Below are 27221 nucleotides of genomic sequence, written 5' to 3' on the forward strand. Positions count from 1 at the left end.
AAAATACTCAAACCAGAAATCACGCTCTAAATTTTCCTCCATTCTGATGTTTGATTTAAACATTAAATACATTTCCTGACTTGTACCTCCAGGATTTTATACACTGCACTGCTGCCACATTATTGGTTGATTGAATACATATGTGAATAAGAAGTTGCGCAGGTGTTCCTAATAAAGTGCTCGCTGAGTGTATGGTTCCTTGTTGTGGATCCATATGTTCTTGAGTACTCACTGGCAGTCATCCAGCCACACATCCCCTCCCCTCAGCCAGGCTCCGTGGTCCTGGTTCTTATAGGCCACAAAGTGGTGGATGAGAGCAGGGACTCTGGGTTTGAAGGGGTCAGCACCCTGGTGGGGGCTGTACCTAAACAAATCAACAACACGTGCAAGTGTTTGCATGAGGTGATATTTTCTGTCGTGCAATATTCAGGGAAAATCTTAACTTTAATGATATTCATGTCTTCTCTCGCTTCGAGTAAAAATACTTCCGATTTCAGTAAAGGTTATTTTGATAATTATTAATCCCATTGTTTCAGTTTAAAGTGACACTGGATGTGTTGGTGATGCAGAGGAGGAGCAGCAGGTGTATATGTATCTACAGAGGAATTAAACAACAGCCCCTGAGGATCCATTGAGTCACATTGTTTAAATTAAGAAAACAGTCCAGCACTGTAATGCTGACAATACATATCCACATAACATCCATTCTATTGCAGGAATGGCTTCCTGTGAATCCCTCATGTGACTCAGCGGAAATACTCAGGTCTAGTGAGACTTGTCTTTACAGTTTTCAGTCTTCGGCCTGTTTCTGGCTGCTTGTTTAACAGTGGGCCTGAGAGTGGTAGACGTTGTGGCTAAATGTAGGTGTGTCCAATCAGGTGACTCGACTATGTAGACAGGAAGTCCTGCTCTGTGCCCTCCACATATTGGTAACTCAGTCAAACAGATATTGATAACAATATTATCTATTGTCCATGTTTCAAGTTTTCAACTAATTCATTAGCACCTTTCTAATAATAATGATAATAACAAGAATGATTTAAACTCTGTGGGTCTAATGAGTTGATGCCACTGCTAGAGAAGCTGCTCTGCTCTCAGTCATGCAGACAGAAAAATTATTTGATGTTGTGCTGATCTTCTGTCATTCCCAGGCCAGGTAATGCTCATAGTCCACAGTGTATTCAAACATCCTCATGTTAGACATGCAGGTTTATCTTCAGCTGTCTGCAAATACATCATATTCTGAGAGTTACCATGTCACATTGTGCCGGAATAATTCATTTCTTGTACGATTAATATTTCCTCCCTGGGTTCCCATAGAAATGCAAATGTGTGTTTAAATGTAAAATTGACCACAAACCCAATCTGAGTTGAATCGGTCAATATCTGATCAATAGACACATCATTTATCTATGTGTAATGGTATGAAGACAAAAGCACGAGGACACTTGTTTATTTTTCGCCTCTGCCAAGGAGGTTATGTTTTCACCGCACTCCATTTGTTTTTGTTTGTTTGGTTTTTCTCAGCAGGATTACAAGAGATTTCCTGGAAACGTAGCGCCCATTAAATCTTGGCACAAGAGCTGAGACAGGAATGTTTTCATCAAATTCTTTAACATTGTAAGATATTCTCAGTGATATCTCAGAGAATAATTCATTGCATTTACATATCATATTTATGAGTGTGTGCCATTTGGTGCAGCTCCAAATAGAAATTTGGATCCAGTGCATTTAGATGTGGTTTCAGAAGGGGACTGTTGGGTCTTGGTGGAGTGTTCACTCTAGTTTTTGGGATGTGTTCTTTGCTCTTGTCTTAAATCAATATCGAAACTGATCAGACTTAACTAGAGTGGTCTTTACTCCAGCCCTGACGAACATACAATTTGATTCCAGAAAAATAACAGCTGAGAATGTTTTGTGAAGAAGACAAGATCTGTGTGTCAGATCAGGATGACACACTGGTTCTTTCACACGCTTGTTACACAGGCTGGTACTTTTTTCACTTGAGGAGATTTCAATGGGAGTGATCTCACTTGTGTTTGAGTGATATTTAAAGTGACTCTACCTACTTTAGTTCTATATTTGCTGGTTACAAAACATCAACAGGAAACACGACAGTTACAGAGTGCAGCAGATCCATCATGTTGAATTACACTGGGTGTGATGTGACTTGAGTTTGTCACACAGGGTGTTGTTCAGAGGCTGAGGAGACTGACCTGGCTCCAATCAGAGAGAGGAAGGGTCGCTTGTCCTTGTCATTAGCCTGGGTGGTCTTTACTCCATTATCGAGGATCATTCCAGCCTGGAACATAAAAAATAAGATCTATATGTTGAAAGCAGTATGGGCACTGGAAGATACTAGTGAACACACGACACTAAACACACACAATAGAGTTCAATGTAAGAAAGCAGGTTATTATTATTATCACCATCAGCATTATTAACTGTTGCTGCTATCATTAATTACATGTTTAAATCTATAAATATCACTGTAATTGTTTTCATTAACAACCAGTCTGACAGAGCCTTAATATGATGGTTAGCCATAGTCCTCCCCTCTCCTCTCTCTTCTCTCCCCTCTTTTCCACCCATCTCTCCTCTCTTCCCCATTTTTTCTGCTCACCCCAACCAGTTGAGGCAGATGACCGCCCACATTGAGTCTGGTTCTAGAAGTTTCTTCCAGTTCTTTCTCTCTCCAGTCTCCAAAGTGCTGCTCATTATGGGAACTGTTGGGTTTCTCTATAAAAACAATTTAAGGTCCTGACCTTCTGTGTAAAGTGCCTTCAGATAATGTATATTATGATTTGGCGCTATACAAATAAAATTGAATTGAATTGAATTGAATAGGTCGTCAAGCTCTTTATTGCGACCCATATATTTTATTACAAAGTCGATCTCTAGTGGCTGTAGTAATTATAACAGGAGCAGTTGAAAAAGACAGGGGACAAAGTTCACATTAGGGAGGAGGAGGTTATGGTGCATGGATGGGCTGATATACAACAGGTGTTTTATAGGAGACCACTGTTTGTTTCGCATGTGGAACCGATAATCAATGTATTTTTCTTTTATCCACAACCTTAGCCTCATATCTTTTAAGTAACCATGACAACAAACATCCTCTATCCTTGAATAATTTTTTTTTAACCCACAGTATGATCTCTTCTCAAACCTAACCAAGCAGTTCTCTGTCTGCACACAACCACATATTTATATGCATCTTTATCATTGTCACCATGGTGATGTTTGCTAATTTTGAGAGTAGAGGCAAGGGGCCTATATGGTCGTATGGATTGGAGGAGTGCTGGTTGCGGGGCTTTGTTCATGTTACCCTATGGGTTTCAACGAAACCATCTCTCTATTTGAAATGAATATAAAAAACAATATGAAAACACTCTCCAAGCTTTCAACTGAAGTCACACTCTGGTTATTGCAAATATGATATAAAAACTGACCTTTAAGTTGTGCTGAAACCATTTTTTTGTGTTATTTCCTCCTCTCATGCAGAAAGAGAGTGTGACTGTCATTGTGAAACGTGTTTATTTGCTTCAATAAATCAGGCTCAGTAGCTGAGGACTTAGACACAGCTTTTATGGTCCATTCCAGACACATGTTAAAACAGTTCAGCATCAGGTCTGAATTAGCAGCAGTGGGTGAGATCAGATGCATCTGCTCTTATTTATATTATTAGTCTTCATGAATTTCCTGCAATTTCATGGCCCTGACAGTGTCTGTGTTAGGTTCAGTAAAGCTGCCATTTAACCTTGACCTACTGACCTTTTGCCAAAAAATAAAATGGATCATTTTTCTCATCTCACCATTTTTTTGTCTCATAATGTCTTAAGGAGCTGAAACTTAAAATGACCAAGCTTGTGTGTGTGCAAATTCCTTCAAACTTAATTGACACCCCTAATACCTAACTGATTTAAAATCAAGGATAAATGTACTAAATCAGTTTTTGTTTCAGACATCACTTCAAATTCCAAAATCAGGCTGGAAACATTCACTACAACTTCCATTAAAGTAAAATGAAAACATAATGAGAAAAGTCTTCTTCAGCCAGTGTGCTGCCTCTGAACATAGACCCCATCACTGAGCTGTTTCTGTGAATGCCCAACCTACAGCCCCGACGTGACCTTTTCTCTCACAAACATCCTGGGGTGGGAGGTTGACATGAGTTATGCCCCTATTAGGATGATCCAAATTCTAAGCGACAAAGGGAAGCAAAGAGAGAGGCAGTAGAGAAAAGAGATCACAGTTGGGGGCAGAGAGAGGAGGGAGATAACAATAACACTTCCTCTCCACCAGCGCCTCATAAATCTCTTCTCGAGCCGCGCTGTGCTTGTTGCCGCAGGCGCCTCTAAACTCTCTCCTGCGCCCTCCATCTCATCCCTCTGCTTTGGCTCGCTCTCCTCTCACTCTCTCTACTGTCCTCAATTTTTGTTATGCCCACTGTTCACCTATTGCTCTTCCTCTCTTTGTTACACAGCAAGTCACATGTGATACTTTGAAATCTTTGCTCATTTCCTACATGGTGATTAATCACAGATTTATTCAAAACAAATATTGGAAATAATGAGTGAATCATGACTCACTATGCTGTTAAAGCTGCTGGTTTGTCATAGAAAAACTGTGCAAGTAAACCAGTAACAAACAGCATCAGGTCACTGTGATATAATGTGATATATTGTGACCTTGTACGATACAGAAGATTGCACACAGCTACTGGTGTTATGGCAAGTTATGAAACACTGGCTGACAATGCTGTCTGCAGCCAGGCTAGTGAGACACAACTGAGCGGTGACCAAGATGCCAGCTTCATGTCTGTATTAAAAGAAAGGAGCAAACAATTCTGCCCGCTCATTCACGGTCCAACCATATACTCTGCGTGTTTACCTCATATATAACCTATATAACCTTATATAAATCTCAGGAACAGAGTGGGACATCAGAAAGACCCACAAGTGTGTTGCATTCAAAGACTCAGGGGGGGTGTTGGTAACACAAACAAAAACTGGCCTCCAAATGCAACTGTAATTTAATGTAATGTGCCTGTCACATAATGCGCATGATAGTTAAGGATCATGTACATTTCTAAAAAAAATCAGCAATATATGATAATATTTTATTGATTGATGTGGATTTGTTTTTCTATATAATATCCATTTATCATTCTGTCAGTCACCGATTGTGTATGCGTCTATCGACTTGGCTGTGTGATTGCTGATGCATGTGGGATGACTGCAAATGATCCAAAATAAAATGGTACACTCAAAGAAAAAATTGAAATTATCAAAAGAAGTTTCAATAAGAGCACAATGAATTAATTCAAGGGAATAAGTAAGCACATTTAAATGGGACTTTCTACACCTTCTAAAATATGCCGAATTGTATTTTCCTTCATAAAGAGAATAAGAAATAAAGGCCTGCTTCAAATGGAAGGCTGCCTCAAATAAAGGCCTCTTATCTTTGCAGTTGAGGTAAATATACTCACACGTCCCTGGTCACAGTGCCTTTTTTTTTTTACCTGCAGCCACGTCCATGCTCAGACTCACCCTGTGGTTGGAATGTGCTCTGTTGTTGATGAACTGGCCCATAGGAGTGTGCTCTGTGTGTCCAGGGGAGTACAGGCCCTCTGAGGGGCCAGTGGGCACATGGTGGAAGATGAACCAGAAGCCTGTCTCCTGAGGGTTCCCACACACACACACACACACACACACACACACACACACACACATATGTATACAAATACTCCAGCAAAACACCTGTGGCATATAAGCCTCATGAACCAAACAATCAAAAAGTAAATCAAATAAACAGTCATTGTAACTTGTGAAAAATGTACAGATAAAGTCTCATAACTTCATTGATTCATTAAACCTCAAGCTTTGTGTTAACGTCTGAGCTACCGAGGATCTGAAAATGAAGCCCACTGATTCCTTCACAGCAGGGCAGGCTGTCAAATGAGAAGTATTTCCAGCCCGAAATTCCTTCTGTCTGAAGTGTCATGAAGAAATTGCAGTCAAGACGAACTGTGAAAATCAAGACAAGATCTGGAGGGCCAAGAGAACGTTGAGATAAAACTGTGCTGGACAGAGAGGAAAAAATGACCCTGCACATTAGCGTAAAGGAGCTGCAGGGCACAGGAGTTATGCTTCACTGATCCATTGTGCAGAACTGATGACACAGAGTCATCAGACGGAAAACGTACCTGCGACCTCATCATCAGCACCCTGACGTCTGGACAGAAACTCAGTGATAAACCGGTTAGAGGGAAGTGAGTGTTTTGGACAGATGAAATCAAAACTGAGCTCTGACTCCAGAGAGAGCTTAAAGAAAAAGGCAGCATTTATTGAAATGAACACCCACTACCTGTGAATTACTCTATTTAGGGGTTGTGCAACCCTGCATGAACAGAGAGGAGAAATATTTTCACTGTAAAGGGAAAGATGCAAATGACCTGGTTTCTACAGCAATGATCCAAAACCTCAAAATCCACATGAGCTACCTGATGAAACACCATCTGAACAGTCCTCTGATTTGAACATAACTGAAAACCTGTGGGTTCATCTAAAGCTCACCAAGAGACAGAGCGCAAACCTTTGTACAGTTTTATTGTCTGTCTCATTAATTTCTTTTCCGGGGGTACACGACTTTCGAAAAACAAAAATAGACTGTCAGTTTTTAAAATAAGTAAAATTGTGAAGCAAAGATTCATGTAGAGGTTTATTCACATAAAAAGCACATTCATATTTCCAAATACATAACTACAGCCCTGGCTGTGCCACTCTGCATGTCAGCCTGTCTGTTTTTTTGTTGTTCTTCGCACGTACGTGAATGCAAATGAGAAAAGTTATTACATTGGCGAGAATGAATGAGATTCTATTCCGCCTGGCGTATCCTTGTGAAATCCCAGGAGCATGATCATAATTGGCACTCTATCATAGTGAAAGTGCGGCAATGCTTCTGTCTGTTGTCTGCTTGATTCTGAAGTTAATAGGAGTATACAGCCATTAATCTGGCCTGGCAACGTAGTAATGAGACAGACCTCCACCTGGGGAGATATTGAGAGTGCAGCATAAGACGGGGAGAGGAGGGTGAGGAGAGTGAAAAGCTGGAGAGGGAAACTCACCTCTGAGCCTGCAGCAGCACAGTTGATGAGGTTGTTATTGGGGTTGGCGATCCAGAAAGTTGAAGTCGCGCTATAAAAGAGGGAGTGTGTTGGGAAGGAAAGAGAGACAAAGAGCCTGGTTATTGGATTTCACACTAATAATTTGAACTGGTGATGTAGCTGTTAATAAGGAAGTGTGAACACTGGCTCTCACAAGACAGCAGCAGTAACCGAGGCAGCGACTGACAGCAGTGCAGCGCAGAGATTCTGTTAATATTTCCTCTTGATGTAAAAACGACATAGGTTTCATGACAACTGATATAAATGAGCTCTTTCTCTAACCATGGAACTCAAGTTGAAGATAAAAATCTTTACGCTTCACCTCATTGAACCGCTTCTTTTTACAGATCCTGATTGGTCAAGAGAAGGTAGAAATGCTGCTGGTGTTCAAAAAACACAACAGACACATTGTTTTATTTTTTTTCTTAGCTTTTGAAAGTGGTTCCCTGATATTCATTACTAACACAAATGAATAAAATAAAAAACACTTTAAGTCCACTGCATATGGCTATGTGTGTTGTGGCAACGACAATGGCCCTGTCTAATCTCTGGTTACGCAGTCTGACCTTCAGTTGATAGTGTGAGTGGTTATGTTGATTTCTTTGGTTACTGATTGTCACATGTTATATGGTTAACAGCTCAACATGAAAGTTCCTTTTTGGCCTTAAAATAGCAGTTTGACAACCCCCCCGCTGAGCTTTTCCCGGGGCTTTCAACGACAGTTTTCATCTGTGAATGGAGCGACTGGCTCAGTGGTCATGAAGCAATTTTTTTCCATTATTGTGTCTCTCCATGACAACCATTTTAAATGTAATTTTTTTGATGAAGACCATTCAGTTGAACATTCTGAAAAAGCCTAGTAAGTGGCCATTGCCTTAAAGAAGTCTAAAGGGTGTATCACTGAAAAACATCAGCAGCTCAATTACAAAAGATGTCGCAATACATATTTGCGGTTGTGCTGTGGGACTGGTGGTTTTCCTCAGTGTTGGTGCTGAGCAGAGAGCTCTGCTTACAACTGCTATTATATTCACACTTACTGATCCCATCACAGGTGGACAGCTCTAAGTTAAAGGTTCAGTGTGTAGAATTTAGCAACATCTAGTGGTGAAGTTGCACATTGCAGCTGAATACCCCTCACCTCCCCCTCTCCTTCCAAACATGAAAGAGAACCTGTGGTAGCCTTCAGTTGTCATAAAAACTTAAAAGATAAGGAATGAATGCACCCAAAATACATTGAGGACACATTTGTTATGTGAACACATTGGGAAGTGTGGCCACATTCTTTTCGCTGTGTGAACAAAAATGTGTCCTGGGCCACATATGAAGAACCACTGTTTCATAATGAACCAAAAGTATTTTAACACTTCTGAGTGTTTCAAATACTTAAAATATTTTGGGGCCGCAACCACAATATCAACACTGACCACCACATATTGATTTATTGTACTATTTCAAATGAGTAGAATCTTATTTTGTAAGGCTGCACTCAGCCCATTAATTGGATAAACCTCTTCTGGCTCCTTTCTCTCCCTCTCCCTTTCCCTCTCACGCTATCACACACTCAGACACATCAATAACTGACACATCTGTCAAACTGGTTCAAAACATCATTTGAAGAAATGACTTACGTGATTATTTGCCCTGGTGAAGTAATGATTTGTATTTATACAGAGCTTTTCTAGTCTTGATAATCACTCAAAGCACTTTGCAGTATTGTTTTGCCATTCACCCATTCACACACACATTCATACAGGGCTTCTATTAGCTGCACTTTTTGTTCTGTGAGTATAGTACTCTATGAGGGGCAATTCACCGTTCAGCATCTTGCCCAAGGACACTGCAGCATGCAGACTGGGGATTGAACTGCCAACCTTCTGGTTGGAGGACGACCACACCTCCCCTCATCCGCAGCTGCCCACGATCAAATCATGCGGCTGATGAAGTGAGATCTAATCACAAGTGGTCACAGGAGACAACATTCTAATGACAGCTGTAGATGTTCACTTGTGATCAGATCTCTTGAGAAACATGTTAACAACAGGTCGGAATGGGGTGGGGTGAAAATGGACCCAGCCCACAGTGGCGGATTTTATATAAACCTCACCTAAAAAACCGGACCGGCGACCTCCAGTGGAGAAATTTACACGGTGCCATTGCTTCCAACGCTTTTATTTCTGTTCTTAATAATTTTGCGATCTGCGTGAGACTGTCTATCACGTTTTTACAGAATGCAAGAGACTCACAAGTCTCTTCTCTCTTTTAACCACGGTTTTTAGTCTTTTTAACGTCATTTTTACTGAGAAGGTTTTTATCATGGCAGCTGGCTACAACAAATTTAATCAAGTGAAGTGGCAGCTCCTAAACTACCTCTCAGGTGAAGCCAAACTGGCAATTTATATTAGCCGAAAACACAGGGTGGAAAACAGGGAAGGGCAGGAAGCAATGGCGGTGTGGGTGACAAACCTCAGAGCAAGACTCAGACTCGAGTTCAATTTTTATAAACATGTCTCTGATCTCGAGTCTTTTAAAAACATTGTCTGCACCGTAAATGATGATCAGCTGTCTTTTCCACACTTTTTAACTGACTGATGTATTTTTTATTTATTCTAATTACATGAGCACTTTATTTTAAAAACTTGTAAAAATGAAAATATGTAAATTAAGTGTTTTTGTAAAAATCAACAAAAGAATCTCTCTCTCTCTCTCACTCTCTCTATCTCCCCGTTATGTCCGACCAACAAAAACGTTCAGTCTGCTGTGCTGAATCACCTGCTGAGGGTATTTTTATAAACTCCCCTTCTCTCATGTTTTGCAAATCTCAACAGAAACAACTTGAATTGCATATTGCAAGACAAAACAACGTTTTCTTGGTGCCACTTTTCTTTCCCATTTCACCGGACAAAACCTTTGTGTTCCGATATTATAGAGGTAAGATACAGAAAAAAGGCTTTCATGCCTTGTATATAGTGTAACTGCGATGTATTTCTTGTTGAGACAAAAACACAAGTGGATAGCAGATCCCTAATATCAAAGATCAAACCCATATTCATTTAAACCCTCATTGCCATCATTTTGACCTATATGTAAACCTCTCCTGTCAATTAGGCAGCCTTAACAAGGATATATGGTCGTCTTCCCATCAGCCCCTGCAAGTAGCAGCTCAGTGTTGATGAGAAAGAAATTATGGTTGTAATCCAGGTATCAGTTGAGGCTGACTGATACTTGGATTACAACCCTAATTTCTGGTTCAACTCAGGCTCCTTGATGTGGGACAGAAACTTCCGCAGTGTGACACAGACTTAAGGTCACACACTGAAATCATTTCGACACGCTGTTTAGCTTCCAGCCACCAACGAGGAACTCTCTGCACTCTGACTGCTGCGATCTCAGGCTTTGAAACATGGAATTGGCTCGAGGGCGGGAAACTACATTTCTTCAGCTAATTGAGTTTCCATCAAGAGCCAATATTCTGAGTTATAATGATGACAGCTTTACTTTGCCATGTTAGAATATCTTTTGCTTCGCCGAGAAAAGTTGGTTCAAACTAAGATAAACCACAGTCCTGAGCTTCAAAAACGAACTGACTGCTGGACTTCTAAGGGGTTAGTTCACCCAAAATGACATAACAGCCTTTGGTGAACAGCTGGTGATGTTATCTCTCTCAGTGCAGACAGCTGTGGTTTTATTTACCCAGGTTGTTAAACATCTGCCTCCACCCAAGTTCAGTGGAGGTGGATGGAGCTCACACCTTTGAAACATTTACATATTCCACAATGCCGACATCACACTACTTTCTTACTAAATGCAGAGGGTCACATTATGCTCAAACAGAGGAGATCATATGATATGTTGCTTGACCACAATGGAAATCAAAGGTGTTTACAGTTTTACTGAGTGAAATGCCAGCTGCCATGGAGACTGAGGATACTTGACTCTGTTTAAACACGGGGATAATGGTGGAAGGACATTCATTGTGTTTCACTCATAAAAAGTGACAGAAATAAGTGTATGAATGAAATAAGAGTGTGGAGGAGAGAGAGGAAAGTTCAAACTCTGGCTCCTTTATCACCTCAACTAGACACAGTCCAGAAGGAGCACACTGACAGCCGAAGGCTGTTGTTTCCAGCGGAGAAGCGGCTGGGCTCTCCTGAGCAGCAGCCTGAGCCAAAGCCTTGATGTTCTGCCTGGTTTCGCTGGCAAACTCAACTAAACCGCACCCCAAATATGCTGACCTCCACAAGTCAGATAGTATTCTGGCAGCAGCAGACGCCATGATGGTCCACAATTCATCTCCTGTCTCTGATATCGTATTCATGAGGACAGAAAAGGTTTTCATCTGCATCACAAGTATTCATCAGCAGTGTTACTGTGAAAACAGGTACTTATATGATGATGACCCTCTCTGCTGCTCACAGACAGCTGGGGGTCCTTAAAGACTATATAAGGTCTGTGCTGGTTCACTGATGTTTGTGATGATGCCAGACATGACTCAACTTTCAAACACTGTACAATAACAACTAAATTACTTATTACTGAATCTTTATGTGTCTCAATTCATGGCCGGCATCCAATTGCGTCACAGTGACCACAGTCACTTACTAACCTATTTACTAACAGTGTGCTTTAATGATGCACTCTTTTTCAAAGAGGTAATGGTGCTGGCGGGGGGGTCAAATGTCCAAAGCTTGAGTATCACACTTCAACTCAACTCAACCGAACAGCTAACAGTAAACATTGTTTAAAAAAGCAAAGAGCATTATAACTTCCTTATATTGTACTTATCATCAGTCCTTTCGCTTTTAGATTTTTTTTTGTACATTTCTACGTCTCCCTCTTTGATTTCTAAATAAAACACAGACACACTATTTTGATGGATACATCATAAATGTGGAAAATTTGTCTGGGTGTCTTTTTGTGTGCATTTAGAAAATACCTTCCACACATGCGGCATAATAAGAAAATCATTAACAGTTCAAAGTATGAGAGAAAAAGCTGCTTAAAGTAATGAAGATGAATATAAATATGAATAGAACTGTCAGTTACGCAGCTTAGCACCACAGCAGCTTAGCACATGGCTGCACTACACCTTAAACCTCCCCCATCTCCACATTTCCCCCTCTATTCTCCCTTCTCTCTCTGGATCTTTGTTTGCCTCTCTACTAAACCCTTCCTCACTTTGCTGCTGCTGCGGCTGTTGTTGTACGTGTTGTGGAAATGTGAAGGTAAACTGCATAACCAAGTGCAAAAAAAAGATGTGCTTTCTTTAAACCATAGCCACAAGCCCCAGTCTGAACCATTCAATAGTTGTATACAGATTTTCATTAACAATGGACACAGTTAGTCTAACCCTGCAACCCCACTGAGGTTATTTCCTTGACTTTGCTAGTTTGGTATCTTGGAGCACTCCGTTGGGAGGAAAGGTGCAATAGAAAGATGTAAATCCAGCAGCTCACAGCAAGCCCCGATGCTAAGAATTAATGCATTTTGTGTGGTCCGCTGCCCACCTGCTCAGACCAGGTTAACTGCCATGAGCTTTTTGCTCCATTGTATTGTGGAAATTTAATTTGGCTCTACACACACGTATGAACCTTCTAATCATGATCTGCTTGTCTTTCTACTTTTATTTTCTGTATTTCAGACAAGGAGACACACTATATAGGATTTTTATCAAACCTTTTGTAGTGAGTAATATAGCACTACTGTGGGACATACAATGGGATGCATGTATGATGAATAAACTGGTTATAATGCCTGGATTTAATGATTGCGATATCCTTAAGTGGCTACTTATCAGGAGATGTTAAATGACACCACGTGGTGCTAGAGGAGACATCAGAGGGCCACTCAAGTCATGAGGACATTGTGAGTTGTGAATGTCTATGGTTTGGGGCTAATCCACCCAGTAGATGTACATGTGAATCAATGACTATGTGAACAATTTAACCTGCTGTTGGCATTTATAGCCTAATGTTGGTAATGGGTGTGTCACTAAAATCACTGGATTCACCTTGTTTGGACATGAATGACTGCACCAACTATTCACATGTTTAGTCTGGACAAACAGAATGTGATTACTTGGCTAAGACTATTGTACATCTGGGGTTTCATGAAACAGTTCAGTGCTAATGTTTTGTCAAGTAACAGTGTCCTGTCCTCAAACTCTTTTCAAAGGCAGAATCTTTTTCAGCATCCTAAAATGTTGATACAAGGCAAATAAGAGTGCTTTACAAAACTTAATTTGAAAGACTCATCCAGTTTGGCTCATATTCACAGAGGCATTTGGCCGGACTCGACTTCACCAATCAAAACAACCCAGAGGGAGACAGCAGCCAGATACAAGTTGGTTTAGGAAGATGAGAATGGATACTAAAGTTATTAAATTAAAGTTATTAATAACTTACGTGCTTGTTTAAATTAAATTCAATGCTGTTCTATCACTCCCCATATCAAAGGCGAGCTAGTTTTAATAACCTTACACAAATACACCACAAGCACAAGTGCACACACACTCATTTACTTTTTCAGTTTGGTGTACAGTAGAGAACATCTGTTGTTATATCTGTTGTCCCCGACAATCATAATAACACACACTCGGTATGAGTCAGATGCAGGAAAACCCTCTTGGCGATTTTACCAAAGTATTTCAGAATGGTGATTCAATCTCTCAGAAACTCAAATATAACTTCAGAGCAAAACAAAAATTGTGAACCATTGTCTTCAGCTCGGTTGCTGTTTTACACGCTCTGATCTTCATCCACCAAACTATTATCTCATGTTTGTTCACCACTGAGGTGTTTTCCATGATTGCCTCAGCTGGTGAGGTGTGTTGAACACTTCACTGAGACAGTATTAAACAAACTGGATGGTTATATTTTCAAACTTGCTTCATAATGCTTCCAGACATTTTTCTGTTGCTCTGCATTGGTTGTAGATCTATTCAATTGCATCCAGAGACCCATTAGCAAAGATCTGGCCATGCTGAGCTAAAAAACTGTGCAATTCTTGTCACCTCGTTCTCATTGGCTATAGCAGATTTCTGCTCAATATTCTATTTCTGTTGCCCTCACACTACAAGTTGCTGCTAATAGATGCACTGTATGAATGTGTGTGTGGGTTAATGGCAAACTGTACTGTAAAGTGCTTTGAGTGGTCTTCAAAAAGCGCAAAATAAATACAAACCATTTACCATTTACAGTCTTATATATCAAACATATTTATTACATATTTAATATTATATATATATATTATTATTTGAAAATCAGGAAAATCCAGTAGTCAATTCAGTAGTTAATTCAGTTTTCGGTAACTGAGATTATAACTGTAGACCCCTCGTACATCAGGATCATTTAGGTGGATCATTTGTTCAGATCAGCAGCAAATTAGGGATGCCCCCATGATTGTCAGCAGGAACAAATTGGACCCAGCATCTACTCATTTATCTTCAAGTGAGGGGCCAGATTTAGTTTTATTGTGATACTCAGACTGCAGGTGGTACAATGAATAAATGAAACATGTTCTGCTGTTTGGTTCTATCTGGTAAGTTGGTGTGGTAGTGCTACTGGGACATGTAAAAAAAGTGAACAGTGTGTGTCTGTGTGTGTGTAAGCACATGTGTTAATGGAGATAGGAAATTATGCTTGAAAACACAACCAAATGCCATATCTGGCCTGTCCTCTGACGGACGTGGCTTTGAAGGATTATTTGCAAATACCTGCTCTTAAAGGACATACACCTACAGACAGACAGACAGACACACACACACACACACAAACATGTACAACTATCTTAGTGAGGACACTCATTGGCATTATGCCTTCCCCAGCCCTTTACCCTAACCCTAACCATCCAAAGTAAATGCCTAACCCTTAACCTAACCTAAACCTAATTCAACCCTAAAACCAAGTCTTGACCCCCAAACAGTCCATTAAAGGGGATCACAGTGAGGACTGGCCAAAATGTCCTTACTTTGACAAAAATGTCCTGACTCTGTGGGTTAAAGGCTTAAACTGGTCCTCACACACACACACACACACACACACACACACACACACACACACACACACACACACACACACACACACACACACACACACACACACTTTAAATTAACAAAGCATTTAGACCCAGAACATTCATCTGGCTCAGTTTAAATGACAGCTCTCATCCTCCTCAGCCCACATGTCTCCTGCCTCTGGCAAATCTGACTACAATGTGTTGTTCTGAGCATTTAACACACAACCACACACACACACACAGCTTAAAAGTGATGGTAGAGGAGACAGAAGAGGCCACAAGGGAGCGTGAAAAGCTGACTGGAAATTAATCATCGAAAATCGTACAATGGGGAATGATGTTAGTGCAATCAAGTTTGATTAAATGGGAATTTTTGAATGACAGTAACAAATACATTGGGATTTCCAAATCATTACAGAATACAATGATCCAGACAAATTGGACAAAAAGCCTCATTAGAAGTATAGTGTATTGTGTATTACCAGGCTGTTATAAATGCATAAATTAGGAGAGGAAAGAGGAGAGGAAAACAAGCAAAATCCTTCCAGTACTCTCATGCTGCAGAGCAGGTGGATGACTCCATATCAGGGAAAGCCAGTGCCATTCTGCACCCCTAACCTTGGCCTTTATGCTCTGCAGCTGAAGGCACAGGCAGTTAGGTGAGATAAAACGTCATGTGACCTGGATTAAACTGCTTTATATGCTGAGCTGCATCTTTATGCTCAAAATGTAATTTGCAAGGGGGGAACAGGCTACCCACTGGTAAGTGTGATGTGTGTCTTCAAGTGGGTGGATATACACACACACATTGGAGACAAGGCACTACAGCACAGAGCAGGCACATTTGCTCGAAGCTAAGACACACACCGGAATTCAACAGACCACCGAAGAACATTGGATGATTATTGACTTGATTACATTGAGTCTGACTGTTGAGGCTGTGGGGTGCACGTTGCTCTCTCTCACACCTGATGCTAAAACAACTACGGTTTCTCCTTCATTTATATTGTATTCCTAACTGGTTCTGTATGATTATAATGTGTGTGAGTGACCTTGTTACTCTCCAGATGTGTTTTCCTCTGCTCTCCGTGTGCTTTGTTCTTTTTTTCTTACATTTTCTAATTTCCTGACTACTCTTAAACATTCTTCCAAGGAGAGCTATTACCAGCACTAGCACTGACAAAAACATAGGAGAACGGAAAAGTTTACCCTCAGGACACAGGAAAGTTTCAGATCCCTGCCACAGACGGTTGCCTGAGAAAAAGATACCTCCCCTCCCTTCCTGCTCAACTGAACGCACCAGCTGTGCCATGCTCAGTAAAAAAATCACAGAGCTTGAAGAATTCCTTAACTATACCGAATACAAGATGAGGAAAAACGTATTCAAACTCATTTGCTGCTTCCCACGCAACTGGTCCAGAACCAGCTGAACTTCACATTCAGGGACATAAAACGGAAAGAAAAGTGGCTTTGGAGCCCCAAACTGGTGACTTTGTTGTAGCCTCCTGACCCTATTGAGAACAACAATGCCTTTGGGACACTCAGCTTTACTGAGTATCAGGACCCTGGTTGGAAAGCCAATGTTAATTAATGTTTTTCTATATTAACAAAACCTTTATTTAATGTTTTTGGAAGTTGGTTAATGTAATCCAGCAGTGCTGCAGTTCCCCTAAACTCTTTTAGTGAAGCTGTGGAGTACTGGGAAAATGGGGTGGGATCGCCACTTTATTTAATAACAAACACACAACAGTGGTCATATGGAAATGTTTTAATGTTGTGTTTTAGTTTAGATCCTCCGGTCAAGCAATACTAGCAATAATTTTCCGTTAAAGTAAATTTAATATTCTGTTAATAATCCCAATGATGGTACTTGTGCAAAATAACTCTTATACGTCCTGTATAACTTTAGCCGTTTCCTTCATGTGAAGGACTTAACACATAATAAGCAACATATTTCAGTCCTAATTATTTTCAAATGTCTACACATTTGTGATGTTGTGGTGGCTGGTGTTTTTCTTCTTTGAAAAGGCAATGCCAGCTCGTAGCAGCAGCAGCATCAGAACAAAGGTAACAGAAAGATATAACTATAACACCTAAACATTATTTACCCAGGCTTTTACACCCACAAAATCCCTACCGATGAAAAAGTCAAGCAAATATATAATTCAGAACTGAGACTACAGTGTGTAGAATTTTGTGACATCTAGTGGTGAAGTGTCAGGTTGCAGTTGAATACCCCTCACCTCACCCTCCCCTTCCAAACTTGACAGAGAACCTGTGGTAGACTTCAGTTGTCATAAAAACTCAAAAGGGTTTTCTGTCATAAGATACTGTCAAAGGGTTGGTCTTTCTAGCGCTGTGTTTAATTGCTTCAATCATATTTCCAAGACAGGGATGATATTGAATGATATGAGCAAAGACCAATTACATGTAGAGGTCTTCCAGGGTCCATTCTCAAGACTCTTTTATTCATAATCAACATCTCATTTGAAATAGAGCCTTATTGTCTGCATATTGTCTGATTCATTTTCCTACATGTCACTAGCTAAGTGCCTCGGGATAGTGTATGTTATGACTATCACTGTAGAGCACTGAAAATTGCCTTGTGTTGTTTGCTTTTTTATGTGTTTTGAATGTTTTTAATAAATTATTTTAATTACTCCCTAGCCTTTGCCTTGTCTCTAAATATGGACTGCATAAATACATTTGCCTTTAGGAAACGTTATTATTAAAATGCGAGTTAGTTGGATTTGATTTTTTGTTTTGTTTCACTTTCAAAATTAAGTGATTGAAGGGGAAAAAGGCCACAATCCGTGTACAGCCTCATTCTAAACTCCAGCAAAAAAACTAATAGCAGGCTTCAATAGTCTGAGAGGGTCAAGTTGGTCAAGCAAGTCATAGAATTTAGTGAGGAAAATTAGTTTTCTGCTCCTCTCCCACCATGGCAACTCAGCAAGGAAAACCGTCCAAGAAAACACAAAGGAGGAACTTTATACTACAAAGACTGCTCTTATATATGATATATGGCCAGAATGAATAAGAGGAATGATAATAGCGAGAAAAAAAACTATTTTAATGTATGTTTGTAGGCAGACAGTTGCATTTTCTTAAAAGTTTAAGGTTGGGCAATTTGCATCAATATCTATTCATCCTTCCGTTCCAGTGTCATATAAACAACCATTTACAGTGACAGTCACATTTATGGGCGAAAGTGATAGTGTAGAAAAGCTGCCACCATTGATTGAGATTGCCTCTGCTATCATCTAAAAATTATATTATTTTATAAAAATGATAAAAATTGCAAAATCCTATAGCGGTTCACAGTGGAGTGGCCCACATGACTGCTTGACATTCTAGAGAAAGTTACTAGCTTAGTGCAATCAAAGAAAAAATAAGTGTCTTGTAATGGGAGGCAGAGTAGGAGACACTTAAGCTACCGAAGCTTTTCAAAGTTACCCTGGGGACTAGTAACAACAGGGCTCGTGGCTTCCTGCTGTGGATTGAAGGCGAGCAGCTACAAAAGACAAACCAGTATCCTAAGCATGGTCAGGGTATGAGACCATCTGTTTGTTAATCCGTTTCTAGTTTCCAGTGGGGATTGATTCAGCTTCATAAGTTAGAGTTCAGTGTTGTCCTTTGTTAAACTCTAAAAACCCATCTGGTCACTGGTGACCTGTTTACACTCAATCAAAATCAGCAAACACATTTCAGAAACTCCACATTACCTTTCAAATGAACATGAAAACATTTTTGGATCCAGTGGAATATCTTATTTTAATTCAGTAGCAGACGTAATTGAATCGCTGTGACAAGCGTTTCAGGAAAATTCACACCCTCAAAACAAGCATGCACACAGTCTGAGTGAAAGTAACGAGTAATGCTTGTTACCTCCTTGTTCTATATATGAATCTTGAATGGTCCCCGCTCATGTTGTAACATTTTAAGTGTGGAGCAGACGTTTCTATGGACAGGACTAACATTACATTGAAATAATGTAATGTAAACACGCTGACTTGATTGTGTATTGATCAATAGATCAATCTGTCCTGTCTGTCCTGCAGTTGTCACTAATAGATTATTATAATGTTGGTTAATAATGGTTGTTAATATGATAATGTTAGTTGATATTGTTTGTCACTGGACCTTAAGCCTTGTCATAACGAGTGGTGTCCCAATTCCTATCGGAGCTTTTCCAGCCCTCCCCCTTGTGGCTTCGTTCGGAGGGCACTTCATATCTAGGGGTGGGGCCAAGGCAGGGGAATTGGGACAGGTTTGATTGATTGATTCAAAATCTGACATTGCGTCAAAGCTGAGTTGAGAAAGCAAACAGCACCAGTCTACTGCTACAGAAAGCATCTTGGTGATCCATCCTGGTTCATTCTGTTGTGAGAAATGCAACTTCATCAGCCTGGCATTTGAATTTTATCCCACCAGATGGCTTAGTATTGTGTCTCTTTTCAAACTGTGCATTGGGAGCATGTTGGAGCTTGACAACCCCGGCTGAGACTGCAGTTTTCTAGTTAACATGGTGCTAGACCTTTTGGGCCCTAGTCTTTAAAATTAAAGCTCCTCATCTGGAGGGACTATGTAGAATACAAAGTGACTTATTCTGTCTGCTATTGTAGCAATTGGAAGATTTTAGTCCTCTTATGTTGTCCTTTGTTACTGTGTTCACATTAAGTAACAACAATCTTAGAGTAGGTGTGTACCACCTATGCTGTTAGACATGAGGAAGGATTGTGCTGACGTCAAATCCTGAAGCTCACCCTGCCATATCTGCATAGTCACTCATGGCTTACAGACTTGAGCTAAGCAAACTTTAATCAACAAATGGCTTAGAGAGTCTCTACACACTGACAGATGTAAAGGCTGGATGCAGACTCAGCCTGAGAACTCATATTACTGCAGTCGTCCAAGGAAGACAGACATTATTCATAGCAAACATAGTGTGGGCTTATCCTCCGTCGTTTTTAAATCTCACATAAAAAAAACATCACTGCTAAGGGAGATGAGTCAGGATCTGTCTGACTCATCTCATGAGGTGGCTCTGATTGATTTCAGATCACAAAACAGGCTAAAATAAAGACATGAATGACAAGTTAGTCAAAAAACATATATGTACATAACTATACCTATGGATAGAGTTAGGGGAGAGATAAAAACTGAAGAGGGCAGCATACAAACCCTGTGTTTCAGTCTGATGTGAAATGCAAAGGGAAGACAAATGAAGGCAGACAGTAACAATCACAACACATGGTGGCAAGTCCAGGTGCAGCAGCAGGTCGACTGCAACAGTATGCAAACAGTGTCTCAGAGCATTTCTACAACTAAATAAGGCAACCACTTGTAACTTATGTAAGAAGCTAAAAGCAAGACATCTGGAGCTGTACTCAGAATTCAGGGTGCCGTTGTTGTTTGTGTGTGTGTGTGTGTGTGTATCTTTTCTGGTGACTGCAAATTGAAAAAGTTTCAATTTTCCAGCAGCCTCTCTGGTAGCATGTAATAGGTTATGGCTGGGACATGGGGGTGGGGTCTTCCATAAACAGCTCAGGTTGAGGGGGAGCCTGAGCCTGTTTTTGTACTACGCTCAGAGGAAAACCACACATTTACAGGGAGAGCAGGAAAACTCCATCCAGCTGGCAGGATCTTAAGAATTAATTTAAACTGTTTCCTGTAGTTCTGCAATTTGTGTACGATGTGAAGTTGCTCACGAAAGTATATGAAAAAAGCTATATATGAACCAAGTATATTAATCATGTAAACAGCCGTGTAAAAGTTCATTTTTTGATTTTAGAATTTAGGACAGCATGATGACTTTCCCTTGTACGTTGAAGGTCTTCTTAAATGACCAACTACCAGGTAAATCTGACTACTGGCTTGTATGGCAGTACTATGAAAGCCATGTGGCCAGTAGATCAGACATCTTTACCTCTATGTCTTTTTAAATGGATGTGCCTGAGGGTAGCTGGGGTTGAGCTTAGTGGGCAGGATGGATCTTCATACTGCTGTAGGATTTTTGGTGATGGAAGGATGTTGTATGGTGCTCTAAGCAGGAAGCTAATCCTGCTTGCTTCCATTCCCCACAGGTCCTTTCAGCTGATCTTTCTATCCTCTATGTTTTCTCATTTTATCCACTGTTTTTATCCTGTCTGGCTTGAGTGACAGCCTTCGCACATCTGATTGCCTCTCCCTGACGCTGGATTTCCAGGACTACCAATTTTCTCTGCTATAAAATAATTATTGCTTTGTTCCTAAGGGGTCTACTCTGACCTAGGCCCAAACCTCCTATTCCCTGTTGAGCGTGGCCCACAAGTCAGCATGCTTGAGTGTTGCTTTTGCTTGTTGAGCTGCATCTTTTGGTGTCCATTTCCATCCTGTTGTCAGTTATGGTCCAACAGCCTGTATAGATTTGTCTTTGGACTCTGAGAGGGTCATCTCCAGCCTTGTTTTGGTGGATTAAACTCACAATGAAACTTTGAGATAGGTAGCTCGAGAATGCCGTGTCCATATAGGCCAATGTTGCTCAGACATCTTTGGACGCCTGACAACTTTCTCACATTGGAATTGATCTCTCCATGTTCTTAACTTTTGTGAGGAGAAAGTCAACTACTGTAAGTGATCACATTAGTTGGGGGAAAGGCCAAACTGTAAGCACCAGAGATTTAGTTTGCCAGGAAGTATGGACTGGTAGATGTTCTTAAGACCTCTGTTGACATCCTGCTTCAGTTGCTGGACCTGCTCGCAGTCTTTGAGGCTTGCATCATAGCATCGTCCAAGGCTTTTTATTGGTTTCTCAGACACTGTTGGAAGGGGTTCTCCATTTATGTAGAACCTACAGTCTGATATCTTAACTTTGCTCATTTGAGATGCTTCTTGATTTTGATGGATTGATCCTCATTCTGGCCCATGTAATGTTGTCTGCAAGTTTCCCTAGCAACCGTCTGGTGCATGGTGCTGTTGTGGTCAGGGTTGTCATGTTGTCCATGTAGGCCCTGATTGATGTTAATCAGACCCCAAGTTTTGTCTATCGCCATCTACCACCCTTTCTGAAGCTCTAATAATAACCTCCATCGCCATAGCGCAGCCATCCATGATGGGCTTCATGGAGGCGCTGCATATGGTGGTAAAATCTGGTGTGGTGAAGCAGAATTGCAGATCTTCGAAGAAGGCTTTATTCAAATTTGTTATGGACTCTGATACTTAGAAGAATTTGAAAGCAGCCCAGAGTACACTATGTGGTACTGATCCAAATGCATTAGTGAGATCAATGAAGATGACATGTAGATCTCTCTTCTCACTCTTAGTTGATTGGATTTGGTGCCAGATCATGCTAATGTGTTCTAAACATCCAGAGAACCCTGGAATTCCAGCTTTTTGGACCGTTGTATCCACCAGCCTTTGGGCTATGATGCGAAAGAAGAGCTAGCCTTCTACATTGAGGGGACTGATAGGTCGAAATTGGCTGATGTTCGAGGATTCCTCCTCTATTGGTATCAATACTCCTCCAGCTCTTGACATGATTAATTGGAATTAAATAGAGCAGTAGAAGTGGGAAGATTCCATTTGACTCTCAAAGTCAAAGATTTCAAAACTACAAGCTTCAATAATGTAACATGAGGTAAATATGTATCACTTGCCCAAGCTTTATCCTGCACACTGCAGGCAATATGTTTCCAAATCACCTGAAAATATCAGGTTAAATATTTGTTCCTGTTTGGAACTATGGACTTACAAATGGAATTCCCTGAACTACTTTTGACAGTGAATCTGATGATGGCAAGCCAAAATCAATATTGTATGTAAAGCCTCAGCCAGTGTTTTATAATCTGATTTAGGATATTTATTATGAAGTACATCAGATATTACTTTAAGTGGAAAGAGCTGTGTATGTATCTCTCACTCATGGGGAGGTTACTTTGGAACTCTCGATATTATGTTTATATACAAATTTTATTAAACTACAATTTCCGATACATTGTGAAGAAAACCTAATAGCAATTCAATTAATTTTTCTATTAACCTAATGTGGATATGTTAATCAACATATTTGGCAAGTTCATTGGCTGTCGTACATTTGTACAATTACCAGTTGTTTGAATCATAGTATGCTTGAGTTTGAAAGTTTTGTTTTTACTTTGTTTGTTATTTCATTGATATGTGTGAATGCAGGTTGCGTAACAGAGCACTTGCTGACCTTTACAATGTTGGCGGATAATTGAAAATGCCATCAACAAATTTAATAGGTGTGAAGTAATTGCAGGTGCTGCAATACTCACATAATCATAAACGTCACAAACACAGACGGACTGTAACAAAAAGGCACCATAGAGTCGAACTTAAGTGTGTCTGTGTGTGTGTCTGTGTGTTTCTGTCAAACTGAAAAGATCATTAGCGACTGCAAATTAGTTTTATCCTTTATGCTCTTTGGCAGTGTGACTTTCTTTTCCACAGAAGCTTCTGACTCTTCTAATTATTTGTTTTTTGTGTCTTTGAGACATTAGAGAAAATTGTTTGTTTGTTGGCTCTTCTGGTCAGTCTCTCTGATTCAAACAGAACTATCACCTTTAAAAGTTTCATTGCTGTCTCTCTGTTTGCATGTGAATGTGTCTTGTTCCACAGTTACATCTTTGTTCATTTTATAGCTTCAGATGAAGGAAATATACAGATGTGAGGCATTTCATGTAATTATTCTAACCTATGAAAAGTGCTGTGGCAGAGAGAAAGTGACTCACTTTGACGCAGTAACAGCACTCGGGTGCTTTAAGAGATTTGGAGCTTGAGATTAAAGCATTATGCATTTCCATGGTACAATGACTTGTAACAGGGAGAGTGGTGCTTTTTTTTCATCCCCCAAATATCAAAAGGCTGCCGTTCACTACCTGATCTACATAACTGTGAAGTTCATGAACAAATCCTGAATGGTTAAAAGTTCTGCCCCTGTTGTATATGACACATTTTGTATTGTCTCTTAAGACAACCCTGTGTGAGAAAACAAATAGTTATATAATATTAGGGAGGCAGTAGCTCAGTCCATAGCGACTTGGCTTGGGAAGCAGAGGGTGGCCGGATCAAGTCCAGCATGGACGGAAGTTGGAGAGGTGCTAGTTCACCTCCTGGGCATTGCCAAGGTGCCCTTGAGCAAGGCACCGAACCCCCCAATTGCTCCCTGGGCGCCTTCATGGCTGCCGTGTGTGGTCACTGTGTTCCGTGTGTGCTCCGTTCACATGGATGGGTTAAATACAGAGGTCACCTTTCCCCATGTTTGCATGCTGTGTGTGGGACCATAAAGAGGAATCTTAATAGCCATATAATAGTTAGAAGTGCTGTGTCAGTCTCTACATCAGAGGAAACTCATTTATTATGGCTGCACTGCTCCCTCAAAGACAATATTCTTAATGTGCTTTGCATCATTATCAAACTTCAGCACTGGACAGAGGTCATATGTTCTTACCTGCAGTCTTGGCGTGGGTTGGCCACATATCCTGGGTACGCTCCGTCAGTGATGTCACGACACATTTTGCTATCTCTGTCTGAAGGCAGCAGCGTCCCTGCTCGAACCATCAGACCCAGACAGTGGTCAAACGTGTTTCTCTCCTCTGGACCATCCTCCGTGAAGAAACAGTGGCCTAGTGTGTCATAGCCCACCACATCCTTTACCTGTGGGTGAAAAAGACATTGATTATCACTGATCATGGGCTGACAGACGCACCATTGCATGGCTTCCCTCCCCATTCTAACCAGAGAAGTGAACGTCAACTATGAGTAGTGGTAAATGGACTGTATTTATAAAGTGTCGTTCCAGTCTTATTCACCACTGATAGCGCTTTACAGTACAAATCACATTCACACATTCACACAGGGCTTATAAATACAGAGCACGTTTTCTATCACACATTCATACTCTTTCTGCATAGCTGAGGTTCAACTCTCATCTCTCCTCAGACCAAATAGGACAGTTATCTCCACCCTCTGTTAAATGCATGATTATCACCATTATTAACATTTTAACATCTTAGCACCATCTTCCATGTTACATAAACTGACATTGTGACGACTGACTCTGATTCAACATCCTCCTTAAAGTCTCTGGACACAGACTCCATGTGAATGTGCGGAGGGAAATTCTGTTCTCTAATATGGTTCCTTAATCATTCACAAGAGCATTAGCTGTAAATGCCTTTTATGCCTTCACATTTTTGGGCCCATCGAGCATGAACATTAGAGAGCTTATGTGGCTGAGCTGGCTGACTTCCTGCTGACTTCCTTCGCACACTAATGACTTTAACTTCCATTGAAACACATGGATCAAACTGTGAGATTTTAAAGAGTTATATGGGAGGATTTGTCACAAATGTACTCATTGTTTTTCTTTAGCCGTTTCTTTTGTAGTGATGGTGTTTGACGTATTGGTCACTTAGCTCTATAATCTGTCAAACTGCATGAACAGAATTGTTGCACTAAACATATTTCTGTTAATGTGAAATTTTGATTACATCTATTTCATGTTTATACAGTATATCTTACAAATAGTTAAGTTGTGTTCTATATCCTGTTTAATATACTGTTTGTGTTTGAATGGACAACGGGATGCTTTGAGACGTGTGCTCATTAGCTTTCTTACAAATTCAATTTTATCTGCATAGCGCCAAATCATAACATACAGTACATTATCTCAAGGCACTTTGTATAGGAGATCATTAAAGAGTTAGATGAGGAGAATACGCATGTTTGGGGAAAATGGGACCCATTCAGACAAAAGCTGCCAGGGCCCAGCCTAGACATGGAACACCATAACACAATCTCCAATTTGTAAAACTAAAACTTGTAGTTTTTACACTTGCACATATTGAACTATCAAACCTTAGATACCTTTAGACAGACAAATCCTTTTTCCCCACACCTTCAGTCTTTTTTAAGTGCTTAATTACTTATAATACATCAAGTAAAACTAAATGTAAAAGTAAAATGTCCTAACTGACCAGTAGCCCATTGGAGGAATGGATGGTTAAGCAGCGAGAGAAAGAGTGGTGGATGGATAGATCTCTGACGGAGGTGGGGGGGTTGTAGCCTCCCCTCTCATCCACATCTCCATTGATATGGAAATGGACGGGGTAATGTCCCATTGTCTGCTGGCCCATGTGCTGCAGCTCCATCCCAGATATATGGACTGCCTTGAAGCCCCGCTCCACCTGATAACAGAAGATATAATTCAGTCACCTCTGCAGGGAGATCAGGTCACCACATCACTCCAAGAACAGCTTCAACTGTAATCACTAGGCACAGCAAAGAAAAGCAAATGGGGATTCTGAAATGCAATGACAAAACATAGAATCTGAACAGTGGGTGTTTTTTAAAGCAAAATAATACAAACAAAAGAAGAAAGGGGAATGACAGTGACAGAACAAGGGAAAAGAAGGACATGAACGGTGGAGGGTGAAGATTGAGCAAGAAATGTGTGGATGGAGGAATGGAGGAAAGTAATTGTGCGGCAGAAATGTGAAAGGATGGATAGAAGAAATGAAAAGAGAATTTTTTAAAGGCATTGTGGGGAGGGAGGTGCAAAGATAGGATAGATAGTTTACAGATGAAGGAAAAAATGAAAGAGGGAAGGTATGGGAGAGGCATGAAGGGAAACAGGGATGGAATAGAAATGAAAGGGAAGGATGAGAGGAAGAACAGATGGAGGTTGGAGTTACCAGGTAAAAAAAGTCAGGACAGTGGAATGGCATGGATGGAAGGATGGACAAATAAGATGTAGAGAGGAAGGTTAAGAGTTGTGGAGGAGAAATGAAGGACAGAGGCTGTGTTGAAAAATAGACACTAAGGACAGGGGAAGGGGAAGACGGTAGAAGAGGTACATGGGACGGAGAAATGATGTAACAGAAAAAGAGAGAGAATAGAGGAAAAGAAGAGATGAAAGGATGTCGTAGAGGCAGTTAACATGGCAGAATCACTGAATGAAGAAGAGGGACGGAGGGAGATTGATCAGGGAATAAAAGACATTAGAGAGCAGAGTGACTCACTGATGAAAAGCTGCTTT

General features: G+C 40.5%; 1 protein-coding gene across 1 annotated transcript in view; it reads right to left on the reverse strand.

The window, feature by feature from the left end:
* The window catches only part of cemip (cell migration inducing hyaluronidase 1), a 143790-nt gene that overhangs the window by 14050 nt on the left and 102519 nt on the right, over positions 1–27221 (reverse strand). Inside the window, exons 13-18 of the mRNA XM_069526610.1 lie at positions 26161–26370; positions 24633–24838; positions 7130–7199; positions 5553–5681; positions 2217–2302; positions 233–364 (exon numbers count right to left, since the gene is read on the reverse strand). Coding sequence (XP_069382711.1) covers positions 233–364; positions 2217–2302; positions 5553–5681; positions 7130–7199; positions 24633–24838; positions 26161–26370 — 833 coding nt within the window. The remainder of the gene's footprint in view (positions 1–232; positions 365–2216; positions 2303–5552; positions 5682–7129; positions 7200–24632; positions 24839–26160; positions 26371–27221) is intronic.

This window comes from Paralichthys olivaceus, chromosome 1, assembly GCF_024713975.1.
Source record: "Paralichthys olivaceus isolate ysfri-2021 chromosome 1, ASM2471397v2, whole genome shotgun sequence".
Lineage (NCBI taxonomy): Eukaryota > Metazoa > Chordata > Actinopteri > Pleuronectiformes > Paralichthyidae > Paralichthys > Paralichthys olivaceus.